This window comes from Eptatretus burgeri, chromosome 4 (genome assembly GCF_056783735.1).
Source record: "Eptatretus burgeri isolate ZD-2024b chromosome 4, Ebu_testis_v1, whole genome shotgun sequence".
NCBI lineage: Eukaryota > Metazoa > Chordata > Myxini > Myxiniformes > Myxinidae > Eptatretus > Eptatretus burgeri.
Window position 1 is genome coordinate 76827121 of NC_140964.1, and position 16674 is coordinate 76843794.

Sequence of the window (16674 nt, forward strand, 5' to 3'; positions counted from 1 at the left end):
TCCAGAATTCGATCACGAACCACATGCACATCTATATGGCTTGCCAGGATTGAGAACACAGCAAAGTGAGGAACCAACTATCCCATTGGAGTGAGAGGGGGGACAAGGTGTGCAATGCATGATTGGCACATCAATGTGATACATAATCATATTTTTATTAGACATTCTAACAGCAAAGCCATTACAACACAGGCACTATCAATTACGTTTACCACTCATCACAATCATCAACTAACCGAACGCTTTCTCCATTCTGATGGCTCATACCACAGCCATTATATACTTCGTTTGAAGGGATACCAAAGTAGGCATTTTAAAGCATTTTAAAAGTGCATTTTCTTCTTCTTCTTGCATTTTAAAAGTGTATAATTTACTTTCTGATGACCTCACAACCCCAACGTACCCTCAGCAGTAGCATGCTGTCAAACTACCATAAATGAATGGGATGTCAAACGATAACTAGAAAGCTATGCCATACGCTTCAGCGAATGAAACTGTAAGGTTCAACGTGATGAATGTTGGAATAAATAATATTCAAAAGCTTCAAACATTCAATAACACTTAAGCACTGAAGGTGAAACATGGATTCAAGCCAGGGCCTCTCCCTTCCACCCCCACTGCAACCAAAACAAGCCTTGAAAGGACCATCATGAATCCTAACACAAGTATGAATATTAACCTGAGATAACGATGATTATTCCCACACTCTGCATTCATTTTCAAACTAGTCACCATACACTCTACTGGACACCTGTTTCAAAGGATGGACAAACAACTGTCATCTTGAAACACCATTGAACATTTCAACAGCTTTTGAGCTGCCAAAATGTACTTTTTTAATGAGGACTCGTTTTAATTTAAATTGTCAGTGCAGTATCACTAATCATCAGACAGTAATGGAATATAAACACTCCTCAAGTTCGTGTTTGAGAATGAAGAAGTAGTCTTGTTGACCTGGTGAAGGTTAGTTGATCGTGTCAGCATACAGGTCGTAGAATGGATGAAATCAATGGGATGTTGATCGAGATGTGTTAACTGCTGCAGGAAGCAAGCCTTGAAAGGACAGTCGTGACCCTCATGATCCGACGAAGGGTTAACGCCCAAAACATCAGCTTCTCCTTGCTTCCCGGGGAGGTAGAGACCTTCCCTCCAAAAAAATTGTGTCCACTTCGATTTCCATTTTCGAATATGACATCTACTCCAACGTTCACCATATGTAGGCCAATCCAACAGCAGTTATTGAATGTTTGTGTTCATTAGCAGATGATAATCACTTGCCAAGGAAAGTTTAATGTCATTTCATTGTTAGAGCTATTACTGGTGGCCAGGGAATTCTGTTATAGAGACACAAATCAGGGATAAACCAGATGTACGAGCTGTTCATCTAAATGTACCAATCACAGAGATTGAAAATAATCATGGAGCTCATGACCTCAAATCAAGCAATGGAGAAAGATGACTCCGCATTGTGAAATGTTCAACTTGACCATTTAATAATTGATCATAAGTGATTTGATTCATTTTGGTTTGAGACCCATTTATTTAATAAAGACAAATGCGAACTGAGAAAATGAAAATTGATTTATAACAAAAACGATGATAGAAGATATAAGGGAGGAAGAAAACATTTTTGTATGGAGTCGTAAAGGGATGTGAGGAGCATGTATGGTCGATTGGGGGTAGGAGGTGAAGGGTGAAACCCCACCACAGTTGCATACGTAATAAATGGATGGCCCCGAAGGGTGAAAATCTTAAATTGCATCAATAAACATGTAGGGTCCAACCTCACCCCCTCTCCACCACCGCACCCACTCCATGTACTAGGTATGCACCAGTCCCCCTCCCCATATGAAATTTACATTGGAACATTGTTATCCACCATTTTCTATCACGTTGCCACACATTTGCAATTAAGGCTTGCGCCAAATAGAATATAATCAAAATAAATAGAGCAGAAGGTTGTGTCATTTTTGAAAAACATTTTAATGGAAAGAAAAAGATACAAGACTGGGAAGCAATGCAGTATGTATATGTAAGTACCTCCGTGAAGATCAAAACCAAATAGTGATCAAGTTAACTTAGGCCAGAATTGATCATTCTTACCGGAACTTACCGGAAGTACCGACACAAGACAGCAAGCTGGTAATTCATCTTTTTAGGGTAAGGTAAGTTTGGTGGTGGTGGTGGGGGGAAAGCGAATGAGAGGTTGTGGTGGAGGATGGAGTTGTTGGAGGGATACCTGTTGCAGCATCACAGAGTGTACACAGTTGTTGGAGAGACGGACAGATTATAGATCCAATTAATTTTACCAACTGCTCATTATTCATTAATTTCTGTACAGTGGGAGGGTAGCAGAGCTTAAAACAATAGCTTCCAATACGAAAAGCAACATTTAATTTGGAAAATAAAACCAAAAAAAGATCAAAGAAAAAACAAAATCAAAGAAACATTATCAATACAATGTTAATAATTAATTATGATTGAATTACGTGTTTATATATTTACACACTAACCTTGCAATGTCACACCCCCTTTCACGCAAAACACAGTGTACATTTCATTTACAAACGGGTAAGCACTCTTCTCCCTGCCAACCCCCCACATCAACCCCTTCTCTTTCTCTGCTTTCCTGTGTGTACATAATAAATAGATACCCCATACACAGCAATCTTTATTGCCTTTGGACATAACCATTTGACGATAACTCGATAAAAGCTTAAAGAAAACCAAAGCACAATGAAGAATACACAATAATCTGTGTGGTTGGACGCCAGTGATGCACTATGACGTGACTATGATACAGTCAACATGAAGAACTGCAGCGATAAACAAAGGGGGATAAAACAATTGATTGTGAACAAACAGTCAAATTATGACACAATTTACACCGATTAACTCGACCAATCGTGCAACAGGTTCTCACAGTGTGCATGTACAAACAATGTACAAGTAAATGCACAAATGTATACAGCGCTGCACGTTAATTAGCACGATGGGTGCAAGTTATTTAATTATATTTTCAGTAATAAACTGAACAGTTTTACATGAAGTCCTTAAAACAAAATGAACTTTTGGCAAAGCACAATTACCTCATAACACTGCTGTACCTGGCCTTTACAAACTCAAGAAAATGTGAAACAAGTTGAAGGTCCATCAGGAGTACGTGCCTAAAGTGTGGTCACAGGTTCTTTGCCAGCGAACAAACGGCACCGAACTCAGAGTGCGTTCAATTAGAACAGCTTGGTGGTTATGCAAAGGCCTTTCCAAGTGCTGGCGCAGCCTGATCCACCTGTGCTGTACATATTTTAACCAACATGCAGCATCCCACAATGTTCAAAATATCAACCACACTCCATACCCACTCCAGAGCCAAGTGAACATAACTGAAAATCGAGTCAAAATTCTCCAAAAAGATCACGACACTCATCATTTTTGCAATGCGATAGGAAACAAAGTAAAGCAAATATATTTAATAATATCGAGGTTGATATTACATCACCATTTAAATGATTAAACAATATATTTGGGTTTAGAGTGTCTCACAGAAACGGGCTGTGTTCTTCCAGGATAGTGAGATTACCATGTGACCAGACCACAGAGATTTAAAATAACATGGTTAAACTAGTCCTTCAATATACCGATTCAACATCGAGATCGAGGGTCAGGAGTAAGAAAGTACAGGTAAATTTTAAAAAATAACTAAAATAAAACCAAGACCTCCCATGAATACCAGGAGGAAGAAATCTTAATGAGAAATAAAAGCATTCTCTTAAAGGGTTAGGATTGACTTGGCTGTATTTGAGCTACCCCTGCAGTGATTACAATTCAGGATTCCAAAAGTACCAGCATTGCAATCCAAAAGGTAATCATTCATCAAATTTTGCACCCTGAACAAACTGGCACCCTCAACAAATTACAAAATCCTGGCCAAATAAAGTACAGGTTAGGCCTGGCCAGTAGGTTTGTAAAAGACAGCCAAAAAAAATTCATAGAACACTTTATCCCACGCAGTGTTGAGAAAAAGGACATGGGAAGAGTTTTTTCAACTCTTGCTTTGCGTTTCTGAGCACGATATTGATCTATGGTTCCTCCGCCCCACCATTTTGTCTTAATGTTGATATTCCCCAATGCTAAGAGCGTGAGCAGCAAATTTGATTGGTCGAGATGGCGTAAAATTTTGTCCGAGTAAGTAGTGCTGAACTGGAGGTTTTTGGAAGTGGCAAGAAGGCAATTTGTGTTCTGCAGTGTTCAAATATATAATCCATTTGAAATAAAATAAAAGTCTTAAGGGCCATTTTTCAAAAGTTTACCACCGTTGATAACTTTTACACCACCTTATCCAAAACATTAAATTACTTATCTGTGTCCTTTATGACAACACTTAAAACAGTAAGTTTCCTATATGTAATTATTTTCAATTTTGTTTGACTGCCAGATAGGCATAGTGACAAAAAATTTTTAACATTATTTCTCTGCACTGGTAGCACTTCAGATGAGATTTCATACAATTTTCCAAATTCAGACCCAAAATACTGATAACTGCAGGTTTGTGTTCCAATCCATGTTTGGATTTGTGTTCCAGTGTTAAAAATATAACATTCAAGTGAAATAAAGTTGTTCCTCAATCACAGACTGAAGTCAATAGACAGAGAGAAAAAGTGAACCAATTTCTTAACCCCATTTTTCGCTTCATGCGTGGGGGGGGGGGGGGGGTAATTGCATTTCCCAACTGATTCCACTGGAATGGGGGATTAATTGGAGCAATTAAAGTAGTCGTTGCAGTAGTCATAGTTAACACACTTGATGCACCTACAAGTAAATCATAAATCGCTGAAATGCACAAGTGTGTAATTGATTTCCAGGGGATGAGCTTACATCAAGCATCTTCACTTATTCTTCGCAATGTTTCTCTCTTCACAGAACCTTCACGAGAGGCAATGTGCACAGGATAGATTCATCTGGTCAAACATGATATATGTTAATACTCATTTCACATAATCTATTGGTTTATTAGTTGTACCCACTTAAATCCCCCAACTCTCTCACTTAAACATTCATCTTGGGTCTGAAATACATTTATTTTTGTTTTTGCCACACCAGTCATCCTGTCCTTGGGATCGGCTCATCAATGTGGTACTGTCATATTTTGAAAAAAAAATATATATATATATATATATTTGGTATTATACCTACTTGTATAATTTGAGACTCATTTACCAAAGAAAGTTTTAAACATATTCTTTACCAGCTGATAGCTTTATCAAATTTTAAATGACAACTTGACTAATAGCTTATCTCATGTCTGTTGGAATCACTCCTAGGATTTTTTTTTTTTTTTTAAGCGTTTCACCTTCTAATAAGCTTCAAGCATTGCTTCATATTTATAATAAAATACAACACCCAAGCAGTTGTTCATTCTCATTACTGCCTGAGGCAAACAATCAGTTTGCTTCGTTGTGATAGTAGCAGACATGCTTTGGCTCTCACAGTTGGAGTTTTAACCGGAACATTTAAAAGACCTAAAACCTAATAAACAACTATATGCAATGCTTCCTGGGTAAATGCCAGAGAACATCCTTCGCATCAAACAATGGTTTAAGGCTCTCCTTTGCTAGAGATCATGCAAATTCCACCAAGCAGATAAACAGACACAAAGTTGAACTTTTGACTCTCAATTAATGACTAATTGGTGAAGAACGTTTTGCGTACCACAAAAAATGTCATGTATAGTTGGATTTTCACTTTCGTTTGCTTCATAACATTGATAAGCTTGCATCTCCATGTTAACATTGAAAAGCAAATTAATTATGAAATAAAAAATACTGGCATGACAGGAAAAAAAAAACAAATCAAAGCAGGAAATAACACACGGAGCTATGGCCAGCAAACCCACCGAGCTATGGCCAGCAAACCCACCGGATTGTAATCAAGGGTGACAAGCTGCGGTTCTCATGTGATTCCGAAGGGTTGTTGAGTGAGTGAATGCCTTTCCACAAGAGGAGCACATGTATGGCTTTTCACCAGTATGAATTCGTGTGTGTGTCTGTAAGGAGTGCAGGTGAGCAAAAGTCTTTTCACAAGCTGTACACTTATATGGTTTCTCTCCCGTGTGAACTCTCATATGTGTTTGTAGAACTGATGACTGAGTGAATGCCTTTCCACAAGCACTGCACTTGTAAGGCCTCTCCCCAGTGTGAATTCTCAAGTGTGCCTGAAAATGTCCCACGTTATTGGAACTGTACGGACAGTGGTTACACTTGTGCTTCTTGTTGCCTATGCTCTGGTAGCACCTTGGCAAATCCATCTGTAATTCGTCCACACCAAGGAACTCTTGTTGATGTCTTAAGAACAGCTGTCTTCCATGTTCCACTGGTCTACCTGAAAAATATGTTTGCACAGATATGAAAATGAAGGTCAAGTTGAACTGGTGACCATGATCACCCAAAACATGACAATCAAGTCCATTTAAATACAAGGGTTAGTCAATAAATAAAGCAAGCCTGGTGTTGGCTTAGTGGATAGGGTAGCTTGCTTGGGATCTTAGGGTCCTGAGTTCAAGCCCCGTTGGCCACTGAATTAACACCAGGTGGGGTTGACTCAGCCTGTCATACTTCTGAGGTCGGCGAAATGAGTACCAGTGTACTGGTATGGGGTACAGCATCAGCGGCACAACCGCACTCCAACAAAATGATAGTGACCCGGCAGCCAAGGTGCCATACGCAAGAAGATGATAAATAAAGCAAATTTTACTCTCATTAACAGTGTATGTTTACAATAACTATTACGTGCGATATTTCAGAGGCAAAATCAGTGAGTCATTTGTTGACCACTGTCTTAATCCACGACTTCCCCATGTGTGGCACTAATCAACATTCTGTAAAGATGGTTGCCTCACTACAAGAGTGCACCATTACAGAGCAGCGAAGAGTCATCAGGTTTTTGCTTGGTGAAGGTGTCAAACCGTGTGACATTTTAAAGAGAAAGACCTCTCATCCCAACTCTCTCATATGTGGCGACTTCAATTGTCATCATACCAGTTGGCTGGTGTGGGTACCAAACCTGCCACGGCACTTCAGCAAAAGACGTATGCGACTCATTGGGACCGACTCAAATCGGTCAACTTCCTGACCCGGATCTCAACCAACAGCACTCCTCTTCTCAATCTGATTTTTACAAATTGCCCTGAAAATATCTGCTGCTCTTCCTCCGCTCCAATCGGTTCTTCTGACCACATGCTTGTCAAAGTAAACATCTCTCTGGCGGTTATTAGAGAACCACCTCAGCGCTGTCGAGTCTGGCATTTCACTCAGGCTGACGGGCAGGGCCTCCATGCAGCCATCAAACATCTAGACTGGTCTCCCATCACTACTTTCTCCAACATCAACTCATCCTGGGAATTCTTTCAAAGAAACTTGCTCTCCCTCATGCACAGATTTATCCCCTCTTGTCTTCAATTGTCCTACCCTTCCTCCTGCCCATTGCTCACTGAAGCTTGTGGCAAGGCAGTTGTCCTGAAACAACTTGCCTTTGCCTCATGGAAAGCAAACCCAACTGAGGGCAATCTCAGTTCCTTCCATAAAGCTCAGAACAAGTTTGTGTCTACCCTCAGGAGAGCCAGAAAACAACATCTTTCTAATCTCAAGTGTGAACTCTCAAACTTCTCTCCCTCCTCCAAATCCGGCGGCGTCAAAAACTCTTTTTCTGTTGTATGTTCCATCCCCTCCCTTACCTCAAATGGCCGCACTGCTGATGCCACCTATGAAAAGGCTGAATGCCTAAACTCAGTGTTTGCATCTAAATCTTGTGTCCGAAACCCGTCGCTTTCTGTACCCACCTTACCCAGTCGCACCCAACTGTCCCTGGACTCTGTGTCCTTTTCTTCTGACAAAGTGGAGAGTTTGCTGTCAAACCTCGACTCAGATTCTGCAACCGGTCCAGACGGCATCAGCCCACGTGTCCTAAAAGCCTGCTCCTCCGCTCTTGCTCACCCTCTCTGTTCTATTCACCCTCTCATTTCCTCAAGGTCATCTGCCATCTGCTTGGAAATCAGCAAACATTACTGCCCTGCATAAAAAGGTGCTATAAACAGATCCCTGCAACTGCAGACCAATCAGCCTTCTCCCAATCATCAGCAAGGTTATGGAATTCATCATCGCTTCAGACATTAAATGCTTCCTCTTCTCCAATGGCCTGATTTCTGATCATCAATTTGGTTTCAGACCACGTCACTCTACCCTGGATATGCTGCTTCTGCTTTCCCAACAATGGATGGAGGTCCTCAATGCCGGACATGAAATCAGAGCCATATCCCTAGACATATCACATGCTTTTGACACGGTCTGACACCCTGCCCTGCTCACCAAACTCTCTTCCTATGGTATCCAAGGCCATCTCCACTCGTGGCTCGCAGACTTCCTCTCTTGTCGCAACCAAGGTGTGGCCCTAAATGGAGTTCTTTCATCCCCTCTTCCTGTCCAGGCTGGAGTTCCTCAAGGTAGCATTCTGGGTCCTGTTCTTTTTCTGGTTTTCATCAATGATCTCTCTGACTCTCTGGAAAATCCTCTTTATCTCTTTGCTAATGACTCCACCCTCTGCCATACCATCTGTCATCCCTCAGACCAGCAAGCAGCAGCTTTTTCGCTCTCTGCAGATCTGGGTAAAATCACAAACTGGTCCAACACGTGGACATGTCTATCAATCCTGACAAATCTCACACTCTCACTATGTCTCTCCGAAAGGACCGTTTGGATCACCTCCCGCCCCCCCCCCCCATCGACTTTCTCAACAATCCTGTGGAAGAAGTTCTTTCATTCAAGCTTCTGGGTCTCACTATCTGTCTGCCATGATCTTTCCTTGGAAAGCCACATTTCCAACCTGGCCTCCGAAGCAAGTCGCCGACTGGGAATCCTCCGTCGTACAAAGTCCTTCCTCGGCCCACCTGAGCTCCTGACCACATACAAAGCTTTCGTCTGCAGCCTGATGGAGTACTGCTCTCCTCTCTGGGCTGGTGCTCTTGCCTCCCACCTTTCTCAGCCTCATGCTGTGAAAATCCAGGTATTTAGGATCATTGGTATCTCCCACGATGAGGCTGAGTCTTTGGGCCTCTCACTCTCTCACCGCAGCCAGGTCGGTGGTCTTTCTGTCTTCTACAGTCTCCTCTCCGGTCTTGCCCCCCCTCTGCTTTGTCTGCGATCTGTCCCCACATTTCCGCAGGGTGCTCAAGGTCCACCAACAACCCCCTTCTGGTAAAACTACCAAAATCACGAATTACTGCTCACCTTCACTCTTTCATTTCTCTTTTTCCCCACCTTTGGAATAAACTTCCACACTCTCTTCAATCCCATTCTTCCCTCCAGGCCTTCAAAACAGCTGTTCACCACCACATCTTATCTTCCCCCATCCAAAACCACGATCTTTTCTTCCCCCGTTAATCCACCCCAAACCCACCAAAATTCAAATTTCCTGCTTTCCTTCCTGTAAGTCCATCATGTTCATCTTGTTTTCCCCATGTTCCCTATGCCACCCCTCTCCCTTCCACAGATCTAATATCTCTGTGTCCCCACTGTTTTGTCCTCCCCTCTCCCACCCCTCTCGTCTCATGCCCCCCTTGCTGTGTGTTAGCTCTCATACGAGCCTCGACGCTGTATACAAAACAAAAAACAAAAAGACTGCACAAAATGGTATTAACTATGTTGTGGTAAAATGTGTATAGAGTGTGTGAACAGTTTTGAAAAGGGTGGATGAGCGTGTGCGGTGAACAATGGCATGAGCCACCAGGAACCAAAAAATATATTTTTATCGAATTTTATGAAAACAACTTGGGAGTTAATTATTAATCTAATAATGAAGGTTATTACAAGTTTTCTGCAAACTAGCACCATCCAGGATTGGATGTCTCGGAAGCTTGTCACACTATATTCCCGCCCCCCCCATCCCCATCTGTAATAAACAGTCGTTCCCCATTGTCCTTTCTTATCTCCCCCACACATTCCACTTTGGCCGTTCCACATGTGCGAATCGCACACATTCAGATGAGATGAAGGAATCGCGCAAGCAACTTTTTCGCTGGGGAGCACATGTGCGACCCTCAGGAGGCATGGGGAGAGTCTCACCCCAAGGGGTTGGGGGCCTTGGCTAGATTAAGCAGCTGCACTCACACAAGTAAAGCGACAGGGAGAGGGCAGTGAAGCAACAGGGGAGCTGAAGGTGGAGTTGGAGCTGCTGTGGTCATCAGCTGCCAACTGCCCAGCAAAGGACGAAGGACGCTTTGAGAGTTGGGAGGAGTATGGGTGAGCCAGTGCACAGTCACGTGTGGACGCCAAATCAAGTCAGCACCAGGAGCATCCCACACGAACACAAGAGAGCCTGACCCACGTGACTACGTTGCACCCTCATCGACATCTCAATCAAAAAGAGAAGACCACAAAGAAACCTCTACCCCCTCCAATTCCATGTATTCTTTTTTTGAACGAGCACGTGTGCCAATCGGGGTTTTCTCTTCTCTTCATTCATTGTTTCTTGCTGTACCCCCAACCTCATTATTTATTAAACCTGTTATTTTTAAAGTGTATTTGCTGTGGATGTTGAGCTGCAGAACAGTCCTTCAGCATAACCAAATTCTCCCCCAAAACCATATGTGGACGCTGAAACCACCGCACTGACAAGTTAATTAAATATAACCACGGTGCACCAAAGCAGTCTCATGTGGGAGGGGGGGGGACGCCTTTGCTCAGTAGTTAATCTCTTGTAGTCTCATGTTTCCGGCTTGGGAGACCGAGTCCATTACAATATACATCTACTGAGATGCAATGAAAATGCATACCAAATTAAAATTGACATTTATTTCATAGCGTGTTAAAAAGGATTAATGAATGCAATCACATGAGATTTGTCAGGGACAGTGCCACAGAATTTGCACAGACTGGAAAATTGGGATGTGCACCTGAAATCACAAAAACGTCAAAGGATGCAGGAGTCTGTGCAGTCAATATCGAGTGTGACTACCTTGGGTGGCGATGCATGCTTGCTTGAAGTCTACGGAGCATGCATAAACATAGGTGGCAGATCAGAGCTTGTGGTATTGCTGTCCAATGGAACTATAAGGCTGCAGTAAGCTCTGCAACATTGCGTGGAGGGTTCATTTGATGTCAAACATGGTGACCAAGTTCATCCCACAAATGCTCGATTGGATTCATATCTGGTAATTGGGAAGTACACTGCAAAACGACAACATGGTTGTTTCATCGGAAATTTTGTATAACTGGGCAGTATGGGGTCTCGCATTGTCATGTTGAAGCATGTCTCCAGTTACCACTATGTTGCCTCAGCAATGGAAGAAGAACCGGTCATAAAATGTCGTCGATGTAGGCCCGAGCATTCAGATTACCAGGAAAAAATGACCAGTCGCGATCGGAAATGCGCGTTGATTGCTCCCAAAAACATACCACCACCTTCAAAATGGTCTCTCAATAACGCAGCCATGAGCAAAATGGTGTCCTTGCCAAAGGTACACATGAAGATGTCCATCTGGAAAACTGATGTTGAACCTCGATTCATCAGAAAAGATTATGTTTGCATCATTTCCCACCAAAGTTACCAACCAGCTGCTGCCCATCATTGTCATGCAAATTGGTGGAGTAGAGGACACTTGCAGATCGAGTGGATAATAACTTTATCATTCCAAATGTACCAAACAAGAAAAACAACAGCGACAGCGTCCTTCACGTTAAGCCATGCACCGATCCTCTTGTAACTCACTCTCAGCTCCACCCCTTTTTGTCCTGTCTCCGTTAGAGGGAAACACACCGGTTACGTTCAACGAGCGAACGGATGCTATCCAGTCTCTGGAAGGAAAGGATCGCTACAAGTCTAACAAGTGGTGCCAGGCACAACAAATCCGCCCATTTAAGGCATAAAGTTATTTTGGGGATCAAATGTAAATTTGATACATCCTTAACCTGAATGTTGATTATAAGGAATAGAATAAGGAATATTTTAGTCTTAGTTTGAAGTCAATTAAACCATTTTTGACGAAGTTATGACCGTAAAACTTCGGACCCTACCGATCTTCACAAATATGCATTTTTCACGATAGGATTGTTAGGATTTTAAGTCACAAATAGAATAAAGTTCACTATAAGCTTAGTTTGAAGTAAATCGGATCATTTTTGACGATGTTATGAGCGAAAAACGATTTTGATCTTTTCGTGACCTGACCTTGACCTTTGACCAAATTGGACCCAAAAGTTAATGGGGTCGTCCGAGGTTCATTACCCACTTGTGGATACAATTTGATAGTGTTTGAGCCAGCCGTTTTCCCATAAAGTTGTATTTTCGTAACCATGTTTTAGTTTTAATGGAAAATTTGTAATTTTGACCGATGACCATGACGCCCAAAACTTCGGACCCTACCGATCTTCACAAATATGCATTTTTCACGATAGGAGTGGGTAGGATTATAAGTGACAAATAGAATAAGGTTCACTATAAGCTTAGTTTGAAGTAAATCAGATCATTTTTGACGAAGTTATGAGCGAAAAACGATTTTGATCTTTTCGTGACCTTGACCTTTGATCCAATTGGACCCAAAAGTTAATGGGGTCATCCAAGGTTCATTGCCCACCTGTGGATTAAATTTGATAGTGTTTACTAAAGCCGTTTTGCCGTAAAGTTGCTAACAGACAGACAGACAAACAAACCGGACGATTACAATATCCCACTCCCTCCCTCCGGGGGAGGGGGGGGAGATAATAATGGAGCATCCACCTCAAATAAGCTTGCGCACAATGCGCCAATCAGCACTACTGGTCACGAGAAGGACCAATTCACCGTCATGCTCGCCGGCACCGCAGACGGTGGTAAGCTTCCCACGTTTGTTGTGTTGAAGAGGAAGACAATGCCCAAAGACAAGTTTCCAGTCAGCATTATTTTTCGTGTGCAGCAGAAGTGGTGGATAGATGAGGGAACTGGTCCAGGACTGGGTGGGCACAGTCTGGAGTAGGAGCCTGGATGGTGGACTCTCCCAACGACAGAGCATGCTTGGCCTGGATGTGCTCATTTGTCACAAGACCGACGACACCAAAGCACTGCTCCGTTGGACCAACACCGATCTCGTCGCATCCCAGACAGGATGACATCGCTCCTGCAGCCTCCTAATGTGTCCATCAACAAGCCGTTCAAGGATGGGCAACATTGCTGTTGGTCAGACGGGATAATGAGTGGGGAGAAGACCTACACCAAAAGCGGGAGGGTGAGAAAGGTCGACCTAGATTGTAAACGTGTGGGACTGGGTGCGCACAGTCTGGACTGGTCCAGGACTGGGTATGCACAGTCTGGAGTAGTAAGCCGGATGGTGGTCTCTCCCGACAACAGAGCATGCTTGGCCTGGATGCGTTCATTTGTCACAAGGCCAACGACACCAAAGCACTGCTCTGTCGGACCAACACCGATCTCGTCACATCCCAGGGAGGATGACCTCGCTCCTGCAGCCCCCTGATGTGTCCATCAACAAGCCGTTCAAGGATGGTCAACATTGCTGTTGGTCTGACTGGATGATGAGTGGGGAGAATACCTGCACCAAAAGCGGGAGGGTGAGAAAGGTCGACCTTCTAGATTGTAAACGTGTGGGAGGAGACACCGTCAGACATAATCAAGCGAGCATTTCTGAAATGCTGTATCTCCAACATGGATGACATAATTTGGGAGGAGGAAGTTGCAAATGACAGTGACAGCAATGGGGACTTGCTCTACCTTGATTCAGACAAGGAGTCGCATGCTGTTTTCGATGAGGAAAGCATTGATGAGGATTTCCTCGAGTTTAGCTGAAAAGCTTCATCAAACCCAAATGGCCCTTTTCAGGGCCACAAATCCACAAGAAATATGTATGACAAGCCGGTAGGTGACATGGGTGGTCGCGACATAATTGCATACTAGTCATATAGTTTTTGATGGATCGGGCTGAAATTTTTTGACAAAGGTTGATTATAGTGCACATAAAAGCCTGAAAGCCCATTTTTGATTTTCGAAAAAATTAATTTTTTAGGATTTTTCTCAAATTTCAAAGTCCCGTTGCTGGGCAACGGTGGTGTCCATAGCAACAGTGCTCAAAAGCATAGAACTAGATCCTGGTATGAACCGACCTGTCAAGTTTCATCAAAATCGGATGACTCCTCTGGCCTCCAGAGCTGTCCATTACAAACAAACAAACAAAAAAATGACGGTAAATAGACACCCTATTTTTGAAGGACTACCATTTGAAAAATAAAACCGAAATCAAAAATCGGCTCGAGTAAAATTTTCTAAATATCTCGAAGTGTTTAATTCTGAAGTCTCGTTTCTCCACATTTAAAACTGTAGGAACCGTTTGTATTCTTAAAACGCAGTTTTTCGGCCGCTGCATAGCAACGGGTGGTTGCTTAGCAACAAAACTCAAACGCGCACACTCCCAGCCCATATGGCACCTGTTCACCAAGTTTCATCGAAATTGGTTTACTGGTTTGTGCTGTAGAGCCTCGCGTTGCAGATGCACGCACACACACACACACACACACACACACACACACACACACACACACACACGCACACACACGCACACACACACACAAAACCCGACAATAAGGGTACTCTAGCGACCACCCAATACCGGTATGAATGAAGTTGACATCGGAGTAAGCATGTTGATACCTCCGTCACTTTGCTCCATACAAAGTTAATGTACAAACATATTTTATTTTGATTAGAAAATAAAATGATCAATATATTCATTTATTTTGAGGGTGAAAAACATGGGTGCGGTTAATACACAAGAAAAGTGTTTGTTTTTTTTTCAAAAAAAAAAATGGGGGTGAAAAACGGGTGTGGTTAATACACAGCCGCAGTTTATACACCAGAAAATGCGGTAGTCCCCTACGAGTTTTACCAGAGGGGACTATAGGTTTACTCTGTCTGTCCATCCACCTGTGGTGTTTCAGCCTTTTCTCCATACCCTTTAGCATATTCAACTGAAACTTGGTACATGGCTTTATTATGCAAGTTGAAGAACAAGTTCGAGTTTCAGGGAGTTTTGTCAATTTTTCAGTTATGCCCTTTTTAAACTTTAACAATATCACATATTATACATGGGTCAGTGTTCAGCTGCCCTGATTCCACCCCACTAAAACCACGTGCCGCCATTGCGTGAAGCAGCACAGATTGGCAGGCCTCAGGCCTTTGGCCTTTGTGTTCGTCCATGGACCAGTGCCATCAGAATTACAACAGGTATATAACCATGATGTATTATATATGCACATAAGCCGTATGCATGCTTTTCCTTCATGTATATACAGTACATAAAATTATTTTTAATATATAAGCAAAGCCGAGAAACTCACGAAGCATGATGGTTGACAACAGTTCTTCTTCTTCATTTTGGTTCTGGTATCGGCTCGAGCATGCGTTAAAGCAAACTCATTTTTATCTCCAGTTTGTTATCCTAGTCGTCAATTTGTTTGTTGTCTACAAAATATATCAGTAAATAAAAATTGCTTTCCCTTTTATTTTGTCGAATAGACCCAAACATGGTTGGGTGTTGGGTTTCTTCTTCTTCTTCTTCTTCTTCTTCTTCTTTATTTGGGATTGGTAGGGGCCGTGTGTCGCAAAGCATTTCTCGTTCTTGTTAAACTAGCACCAGTGATTGGTAAACAATGACCAATCATGAATACCACCTAACTCGCATCTCAAAAATAAATAAATAAATTTCTCAAACTAAAATGTCTTCAACAATCTTTACGTTATTTTATTTTACTTCTTAAGATGGAGATAGCTTACCTCTCGTTGAACCTTGGAGATCACTTGATTGCTCATTGGTAGTCTCAGATCTTGAATGGCGTTTAGAGCTTTGAATTGTATCGTCAACAAATGTGATCAAACTTGTGCCACTGTTTCCTTGATCTTCTGCTTCCACCTCTAACTTTGCTGTACAAAGGCAGAGATTAAAAGCAGGGGTTTACAAAACAATGTTTTAAAGACGAAAAGTTGAAAAGCCAATGCAATCTCTGTGTAAATCTCATGGATATCGTTTAATTATCTCTGCCACAAAGGTGGATTGGAGGTTATGTTTTCACCCCTGTTTGTCTGTCCGCAAGCAAGATATCTCAAAAAGTTATGGACGGATTCAGAAGAAACTTGCTGGATGAGTTGGGTCGGTGACAAGGACAAGTCGATTGAAGTTTGGTTTAGGTATGGATGCCGATCCGGCCCATAGAAAATGTAAACTGTTCATTGTTCAGCCTAGTGGAAGTATGCGCTCTACAGAGTGCCGTTTTAGTTCAAATGAGTTTTACACATCGACCTTTAGCAAGTATTACGACAGTAATACAACAAAACAACAAGTCTAGGTTAATCCCAAGCTAATGATAAAATTTAAGAGTGATCAACCTATTTGCAAGATGGTTGCCAGCAGTGGGAGCACGCACTGATGCAAACTGCAAGCGTTTTCGCAAGTAAATAAAAAATGCAACCAAATAATTTCTTTCGCTTTTAAATTGCAAATGGTTGAAATGCGGGCAACTCCATCAGAATGTGAAGTTTGTGGAAATCACTAGCAGATATCGTGAGATACAGATGTGATGTCAATGATTTTCAAAATTATGTATGGATACTAAATGAGGCCTTTTGCGAATGTGCTGTGTGTGCGTG

General features: G+C 42.3%; 2 protein-coding genes across 6 annotated transcripts in view; one reads left to right on the top strand and one right to left on the bottom strand.

Annotated features, from left to right (window-relative positions):
- The window catches only part of LOC147028414 (uncharacterized), a 54265-nt gene extending 51603 nt beyond the window's left edge, over nucleotides 1–2662 (top strand). The window contains exon 12 of the mRNA XM_085878780.1: nucleotides 1–2662. This exon is cut by the window's left edge and continues 93 nt beyond it. Within this exon, the coding sequence (XP_085734906.1) occupies nucleotides 1–53 (53 nt within the window). The 3' untranslated portion in view covers nucleotides 54–2662.
- Nucleotides 1968–16674, bottom strand: part of LOC147028415 (uncharacterized) — a 49703-nt gene continuing 34996 nt past the window's right edge. For 4 of the 5 annotated variants that reach the window (XM_085878786.1, XM_085878785.1, XM_085878787.1 and 1 more), the window contains exons 4-5: nucleotides 15805–15951; nucleotides 1968–6378 (exon numbers count right to left, since the gene is read on the bottom strand). In XM_085878786.1, the coding sequence (XP_085734912.1) occupies nucleotides 5927–6378; nucleotides 15805–15951 (599 nt within the window). In that variant the 3' untranslated portion in view covers nucleotides 1968–5926. The remainder of the gene's footprint in view (nucleotides 6379–15804; nucleotides 15952–16674) is intronic. The other variant, XM_085878784.1, reaches the window with a different exon arrangement.